Raw genomic sequence first — 7,904 nt, forward strand, 5'->3', positions numbered from 1 at the left:
ATCTGAGAGGATATTTGGAAAATGAATGTGTAATGGTAACAGGCTTGGCAAGAAGACAAAGAAAGACCTTTTATAATTTGTGTAGCTGCATGTTCAGCTGTTTTGTTGCCGAGTGAAATACGCAGATAAAGACTAATTTGAGATAGCATCTGTCAACACTAATAACACAGCTCTGCCTGTCTTCCGAAAGCAAGCGAATTAGTGTAATGTCCAATAATCAGGATCCAGTTTCAGTGTTACAGTAGTTCACTTTCTAACTGGAGTACATTTTTCTCATTTTTCCTGCAGCTCCAGAGGAACTGGAGGAGGAGCGACAAAGGAGGAGGCGAGCAGCAGAGGAGGTCAAGGTCAAAGAAGAACCTCAAGAGATTGAGTTGCAGAAGGAGAAACCCACCAACCTCGATGGGCAGAGCGCTCGAACACAGGACTTGGAGCAACAGAAAGAGGAGGAGAAGGAACACGAGGGGAAGAAAAACTCCCCGACCCTCTTCTACCAGCAACCAGGCTGTGTAACCAAGCTGTGCGCTCTCAGAGAAGTCAGCAAGGACATTGGTAAAGAATCTGTGAAGGCAGAAGACAAGGAGAGTCCCCATGTGAGACAGAATGGCAGTCCCCTAGGCACTCCTGTTACAACCACTATGTCAACGTCCTCCCCCACTCACAATACCCTCGAGCCTGCAACAGCGGCAGCAACAGCTCCCTCCATGGTGACCGCTAACGACACAACAAACATCCCTCACCTGGCTTCATCCTCTTTATCTGCCCCGTGCCTGCCAGCTGCACGTGAAAGCCCAGGGAACACTCCTCCAACCTCATCCCCGGCTCCATCGCCACACCTTTCATTCCAAGCGAACGACCAGCTGCTCAGAGTGCTAACAGAAAGGAGTGGGCACTGGTTCAGTCTGCTCCCTCGCAACCCTTGTGACCTCTCCTCCCTCACCACAACACCACCAGGGGCCCCTCGTGTGTCTCCTCAGGCATCCTCCACCCCAGCCAGACCCAAATCCCCACCTCCATCCCCTGCTCTCCCTCTCACCCCTTCTGCTGCCTCAGCCTCTGCCAGCCCACACCACCCAACTGGCATCCTCAGCTACCCACTATCCACCCTGCAGGTGAGAATCCTGGCTGGTAAACATGTTGCTATTATATTTCCTTTTGTGCACTACCACCTTCCTCACCCCTCTATTGTCCCTCTTTTCTCCACAGGTTAAGTCAGGTGTCTCTTTGCTAGGAGTTTCTTTCGCAAGCTGGCCCAGTGGAATGATAAGTCCCAGCCTGCCTTTGTGCAGCAGCCCTAGCCCCATGCCAGGTCACTCTGTAGAGGGCAACACAGCAGCAAGTGTCTCCAGTAAAAGTGAATCGCCTTTACCTCGCATTGAGAAAACTTGCTCTATGCCCTCTCCCGCCTTGGAGATGCCCAAATGCCTCGACCACGCCATGCCACGACCCATCCCAGAAGGTGAGCGACACTGGATGTATTATTTTGTATATATATAATGAGATCAGCCAATGCTATCCTTACTTAAGCCCAGTTTGATTTGACTGTAACATGTCTTAACTGAGCAAAACATGTTCTTGCTTTCACACCCGTGTGCTCAGAGATGCTGACAGGTTGGTGGCGGGTGTCTGACATCGAAGAGCTCAGGGCTCTTGTCAATGCTCTCCACAGCCGAGGAATCAGAGAGAAGGCCCTCCAGAGACAAATGCAGAAATACATGGAGATCATCCCCCAGGTCTGCACCAAACACAAAGACGGTAAGTCTGGAAACAGCCCCTCTGAGCACATAATGATGTGCCACAGATTCATTCACGCTTAGAAGTGTTTCCTTATAATCCCACAATAAATTGCTAATACTGTATCAGTGAGGTTTATTGAAGTTTATATGAACAACTGTCTTTCACTGCCTAACCCATGTGTCTGTTGTGTAATTTATCTAGTGGCCATGATTGAGCTCCATGAGTTGGAGGAGAGCCAGGTCAGTGTGGAGTCGGTGCGGGGCTGGTGTGTTGAGGAGCAAGCAATGGAAATGGACATCGCTATACTGCAGCAGGTTGAGGAACTGGAGAGGAAGGTCACCGCAGCCAGCCTGCAGGTTAAGGTGAAATAGTAACACACTAGCACAAATATTTCTACATATTTTGTTTGTGAAATTTATGGGGTTTTTTAGAGGTCAAAAAACTCAACAGCTCATTTCCTCTCACAGGGCTGGACGTACCCGGACCCTCAGTCTGAGCGTGAGGACCTGGTGTACTACGAGCACAAGCCCCTGACCAAATCCACGGCATCGGCGACAAACACGGGAGACAAGGAATCCAAGGAGCATCTGGAGGAGCGCGGAGAGAAGGGCGGGGTGATGCGTCACCCGGACAACCCGCTGGACATTGCAGTGACACGTCTGGCTGATCTGGAGCGCAACATCGAGAGAAGGTACCTGAGGAGCCCCTTAGGTACCACCATTCAGATCAGGCTGGATAATGTGGGTACGGTCACTGTCCCTGCCCCCGCCCCATCTACTAGTGCTGACAGGGAAGGGTAGGTCATTTCTCCAACCAGCTCCCCACTCTCCCACTAAGACCCTTTCCTCTCTCTATGTGTGCTTTTTTTGTTTCCCATATTACTCAAAGGGTGAGGGTCTTTGCTGATTTCACAGCAGATTTTTGTGGTTGCCTGTTGCTTTTTTTTTCTTTCGTTTTTTTTCCTTTTTGTCTTGTGCAGCTTTTTGTGTGGGAGGGGCTCCACTCACTGCCATTTTCCCCCCTAAAGTCATCTGCATGGTGTTGTGCATCAGCAACCTCAGTTATAGGCTTACTTACAGCTCCCGCTATTCAGCATACACTTACCCTTCCTGCATGAGCGTCCCCCTTAACATGATAAAAACAGTGTGTACCTCTCCCCAGCACTCTATACTCCCAAAAACGTCATGCCTGTCTCTGCCCAGATGGAGCTTTTTACAGCATCTGGTTCAACTGACACAGTTTACTACAAACCCATTTTCATAAAAAGTTGTGTGGACTTTAAATAAAAACAAAATGCCGTGTTTTGAAACTCATTAAAAATAATTTGTTTAGTTAAAAACGGAACATGTTAAATGTCGAGAAACTGATAAATTCACATTTCAGAAACTTGTCAGTTTTTTTGCTTGACATAAAGTTTAGCTTTGTTTCAGGCCCACCAAATGTTTTCAGCGGGTGACAGGTGTGGATTGTAGTAGCCAGGATCTTACTACAGATTGATTCTGAGCTGTGAAATAAGCAAACCATTCCCTGAGAATGACACACTGCCAGCATTTGTTGCTCTAAATTGTGTGTATTTTCCTTAGCATTAATGGTGCCCATACTATAAGAAGTTGGGTAGGTCTTACCCTCTTTAGCCTGCAGTCAATGATTTCTGACTTTCAAATTAAGATTTGTCACACCAGAGACCAGTTTTGTACTTTGCCTCAGTCCATCTTGAATGACTTCTTAGAGACTCAGCCTCACATCAGCGCTCTTTTCACTACTGAACCTAACGACGCTTTACAGCGTCTCACACACAGTCTTTGTCCTGTCTCAACTTTTTTTTAAAACATGTTGCTGGCATCAAATTCAAAATGACCATAGAGCTTAAAATAAAGAGTAAAATGCTGTGATCATGCCCCTGAACGTTATATACACGAGCTTAAAATTATTTGCAAGTCACTGCATTTTGTTTTTATTCACATTTTACACAGCAGCCTTAGTTTTATTGGTTACGGGTTGTAGTTTGTGTGTAAATAACCCCACACGTTCCCATATGTGTATCTATTTTGATTCTCATAACCTTCCCTTAAATTCCCTCAGCAGCGAGGAGGAGGTGGCCCACGGTATGAAAGTGTGGAGGAAGGCCCTGAGCGAAGTGCGCAGCGCCGCCCAGCTGGCCATGTGTATCCAGCAACTGCAGAAGTCCATTGCCTGGGAGAGGTCAATAATGAAAGTGGTAAGAGAATAAAGCAACAGCCTGTGTCCACAATGTTAATTGAAAACTATTTGGAAAGTTTGCACTTGTTTTTAATGGACGCATTTATTTTGTAGTACTGTCAGATGTGCAAGAAGGGGGATAATGAGGACCTCCTCCTGCTGTGTGATGGCTGTGACAAAGGCTGCCACACTTACTGTCACAAACCCAAGATCACCAGCATCCCAGAAGGAGACTGGTACTGCCCGGCCTGCATATCCAAGGTATCTGAACCTTTTATTACTTATGATTTTTTTTTTTAATGTGCTGTTTTTTTAGACTCATCTCAGGACTTATTTTACTCCTGTTTTGTAAAGTTGATGGTAGAAAGGCAAGAAGAAAAAGGACACATTGTAGAGTATATCTTGTGCATCTAAACCGCAAGGACACTTGCTCGCTCAAAGAAATCTCATCAGCTGCTCCTTCCCTAGAGTTTTATTGCTTGCTCTTCACTTTTATTGTCTGCAGCATGGATTTATCCCATTAAGTGACAGTAAAACTCATAAGTCATACTCATACTGATACAAGCTGAGTAACGATTTTTAACGCAGGCTTTAAAGAATTTGTGTTGACGCAGATGTGGTCAGCAAAGGGACTAAATATTATTGCTTGTGTAAGATATGGCAAATTGATATGACATTTTAGGAAAGGACAATATTAGGAGGATGAAACTAAATGGTTCCAGTCTGAATAGCACCCGAACTAAGGAAATGCTGCAATTTTGGGTACTTTTGCAGGCAAGTGGTCCATCCCCCAAAAGCAAAAAGCCTCCAGCCAAACCAGTAGCATCTAGTGGGGGGAGTAGCAAGAAGGGCGGAGAGGCGAAGAAGAATGGAAAGCAGGCCGGTAACGGGGAAGTGTCGGAGGATGACTCAGCAAGTGCCAGCAGTACGCCCAAAAAAGGAGCAAAAGACACCAGCAGGAAGAGGAAAACGGAGGAGAGTTCACCTGCTCTAACGGCATCCAATCAGGAGAGCCCTGGGTGTGTGAAGCGAGCCAAGACGGCTCGAGACAACAACAGGGACCTGGGATTATGCAGGTATGTCTCCATGGCATGTTTGCACTTGTCTTTCTGTGTCATTTTCTTCTCAGTAGTTACACAGTAATTTCCACCTGCTACAAAGCTGTATGGAAAGGTCGGAGGAAGCTGATGTATTTTACATTTTCTGTTGTGTTTAAAGCCGCAAAACCTCAGATCAACGTTTACTTGCAGTATTTCATTCCTGGAATTTTTCAGCACAAAGTCTTTTTTGTTTTTTAGCGGTTTTATTAGCTCATAAAACCCTAAAGATTATGAGTTAAATGCAAACTTTAAACCTCCATGGACATATTTTTGACCAGCAGCAGAAAGAAACTGTAAACAGTAAGCTGAAATACACTGGTTAGGAAATGCTGTTTACACAACCACTTAGGGGAAAGCAGCACTATCTTAGCTTTCTTTTACCTCAGCTTTCAGTCTACTCAGCTTTCTGGGGAAATATCTGATTCACCAGCTGTTAATGCTCCACTGTTCACCAGCTAGTCCTAGCTTTGTGTACCATAAACCCAAAACAATGATTTAAAAGAAACTTCCAGTATTCAGGCACAATGGGAGCCTCATTCACACACTTCACCCACATGTAACCGATCCCTTGTCAATCCAGAAATATTGGTTATAGCTGCTTAAACGTAAAAGGAAATTATGAAAGAAAGCTTTTCTGTGTTACACACAAAGCTTATATTTACACAAAGTCATGGCCAGAGTTTAACTGTGTGTTTGTGTGTCCTACAGAGTACTCCTTGCTGAGTTGGAGCGGCATCAGGATGCATGGCCTTTTCTCACACCTGTCAACCTGAAATCGGTGCCTGGCTACAGGAAGGTCATCAAGAAACCGATGGACTTCTCCACCATACGTGAGAAGCTTGTGAGCAGCCAGTGAGTTCCCATCGCTTCTCTTGGTTCTTTTTTCTGCTAAAAGCCTCGCACAGAAGTTAAAGCAAGACCAGTGTTTTCAGTTTTGTTTTGTTTTTTCAAGAAATTATGTGATGTGTCTGCTGTTCTCTCTAACCTGAATATGTCTTTTTTTTTAATTTCAGGTATCAAAACCTGGAGACGTTCATCATCGATGTCAACTTGGTCTTTGATAACTGTGAAAAATTCAATGAAGACAATTCAGACATTGGTCGAGCTGGTCATAACATGAGGAAGTTCTTTGAGAAGCGCTGGACTGAGCTTCTGAAACAAACAAACTAAAACAAACAAAAAAAAACACTTAACATTAAAAAAAAAAAAAGTCTGTTCAGACTCTTCCCCAATACACCCATTCAACTTTTTGTACCGGAGCACCAGGTGTTACTTTTTATTTTGTGATGGAGAACGTGGCTTTGCAGGATGGTAGAAGAAGAAGCCAACTCCTTAATAAGGAACCTGTGGTGTGCTTAGGAGAGGTGTCACCTTGAAAAATAAAAAGTTGTTTAGGTGCGCTGGATTTATTACAACAGGGATAAAAGCCCCAAAGAGTCCCAGAGAAATGGGGTGTCATAGTGCAATACCATTCCCTGTCTCAGAACACTGCACTGAATGAATCCTCAAAAATGTCACTGATGTGTCTGCGCTAGAATACTTTCCACTACTTGTAAATAGTTTTTTTTTTGTTTATTTGGGTTTTTTTGTTCGTTTGTTATTTAATCGTATTATAGTGAATGTATTTAATTTTGTAATAATTATTTATGAATCAAGGTCCACTTCATTTTCTATGAAAAAGGAGGAATCAGCCGAACTGCTTTGACTTCTGAAAAGGAATGTGTTATTGTGTTATAATTTTTCTCTCTCTCTCTCTCTCCCAAATATCAAACAAAGCCAAGACAAAAAAAAAAAGAAAAGAAAAAAAGAAAAAAAAGAGCTGTTTACACTGTTCAGTGCTTTGGGGCATCGGAGGACTGTATTCAATTGTTCGATCTGTAAAACTGCATTTATTTACAGTAACTGCAGAGGAACAGTTAGGCTATGGTGATTCATGTGTATATACTGTTTATTAATGTCTATATTATGTCTTGTTTGGAACAATGTGTAAAAATTGTTTAAGAATATTAAGATATTGTTTATGCCTTAGAATGATTGTAGCATTCTATTTTAGTGAACGTGATGAAAACATTATCATAAATATTGTTTGTACAGTATATACATATCCTCTGCAAACACTGTGGTATCCTTAATCTTGGTAGTGCCTACCCTTCCAACAGGGGCATGTAGGGGATGTTATTGTTTTTAGTTTTCATTCTTTATGATAATTATTTTTTTATATGATTTCAATCCAACAAGGCCTCCAAAGTTGGACAGTGACACAGAAATCATTCCTCCCCATAAATAATAATAACTAAAAAGAGAAAAAAAAGGAACAACAAGCATTCAGTTATGCTTCCATAATACATTTCCTCACAATCTGCCACAATACAAGGACCTAAGGCCATTTTTAACCACTGTGTTGAACCTTGCTGTGTGTTGTGGCCTGATGGAGGCAGCTAGATTTTTTTGTACCCAAGTCAAAAGTACTTGAAGTTACTTTATTTAAGATATTGTGGAATAAAAGTATCATTCTTTTGTAGGAGCTTTATTTTTCACTAGTGTGTGGCACGGACCTATTAAAAGGATGTTTTTCAACGTAAGTGACTCAAACTGGTTTCATTTCAAGTCTGACCTGCAGCTGTAGAAGTGCGGTTTAACTCTTTATTCTGTCAAAGTGCGAGTCATATGTAAAGTTGCACGTGTGACCGGATTAAAGAGAAATTTATTTTGTTTGTGCTTTTAGCTAAATATCTGCAATTGTACTTTACATCATGTTAAATGCCTCTTTCATGACCAGACTGTAAAATGTTTTCAGGATCCTGAGAAGCTGCTCTGAAACATACATTTTTCAAGGATCTCAGAAACGGTGTCTCAAAAATGAATTCA

At 43.0% G+C, this 7,904-nt stretch overlaps 1 protein-coding gene across 13 annotated transcripts in view; it reads left to right on the top strand.

The window, feature by feature from the left end:
- baz2ba (bromodomain adjacent to zinc finger domain, 2Ba) overlaps positions 1–7,618 on the top strand; it is a 68,068-nt gene extending 60,450 nt beyond the window's left edge. For 7 of the 13 annotated variants that reach the window (XM_063473641.1, XM_063473661.1, XM_063473669.1 and 4 more), the window contains 10 exons: positions 289–1,112; positions 1,207–1,459; positions 1,600–1,755; positions 1,939–2,099; positions 2,205–2,533; positions 3,820–3,955; positions 4,051–4,197; positions 4,711–5,012; positions 5,745–5,888; positions 6,050–7,618. In XM_063473641.1, coding sequence (XP_063329711.1) covers positions 289–1,112; positions 1,207–1,459; positions 1,600–1,755; positions 1,939–2,099; positions 2,205–2,533; positions 3,820–3,955; positions 4,051–4,197; positions 4,711–5,012; positions 5,745–5,888; positions 6,050–6,206 — 2,609 coding nt within the window. In that variant the 3' untranslated portion in view covers positions 6,207–7,618. The remainder of the gene's footprint in view (positions 1–288; positions 1,113–1,206; positions 1,460–1,599; positions 1,756–1,938; positions 2,100–2,204; positions 2,534–3,819; positions 3,956–4,050; positions 4,198–4,710; positions 5,013–5,744; positions 5,889–6,049) is intronic. The other 6 variants (XM_063473685.1, XM_063473730.1, XM_063473738.1 and 3 more) reach the window with 3 other exon arrangements.
- Positions 7,619–7,904: the final 286 nt, after the last annotated feature.

This window comes from Pelmatolapia mariae, linkage group LG1 (genome assembly GCF_036321145.2).
Source record: "Pelmatolapia mariae isolate MD_Pm_ZW linkage group LG1, Pm_UMD_F_2, whole genome shotgun sequence".
Taxonomy (NCBI): Eukaryota; Metazoa; Chordata; class Actinopteri; order Cichliformes; family Cichlidae; genus Pelmatolapia; species Pelmatolapia mariae.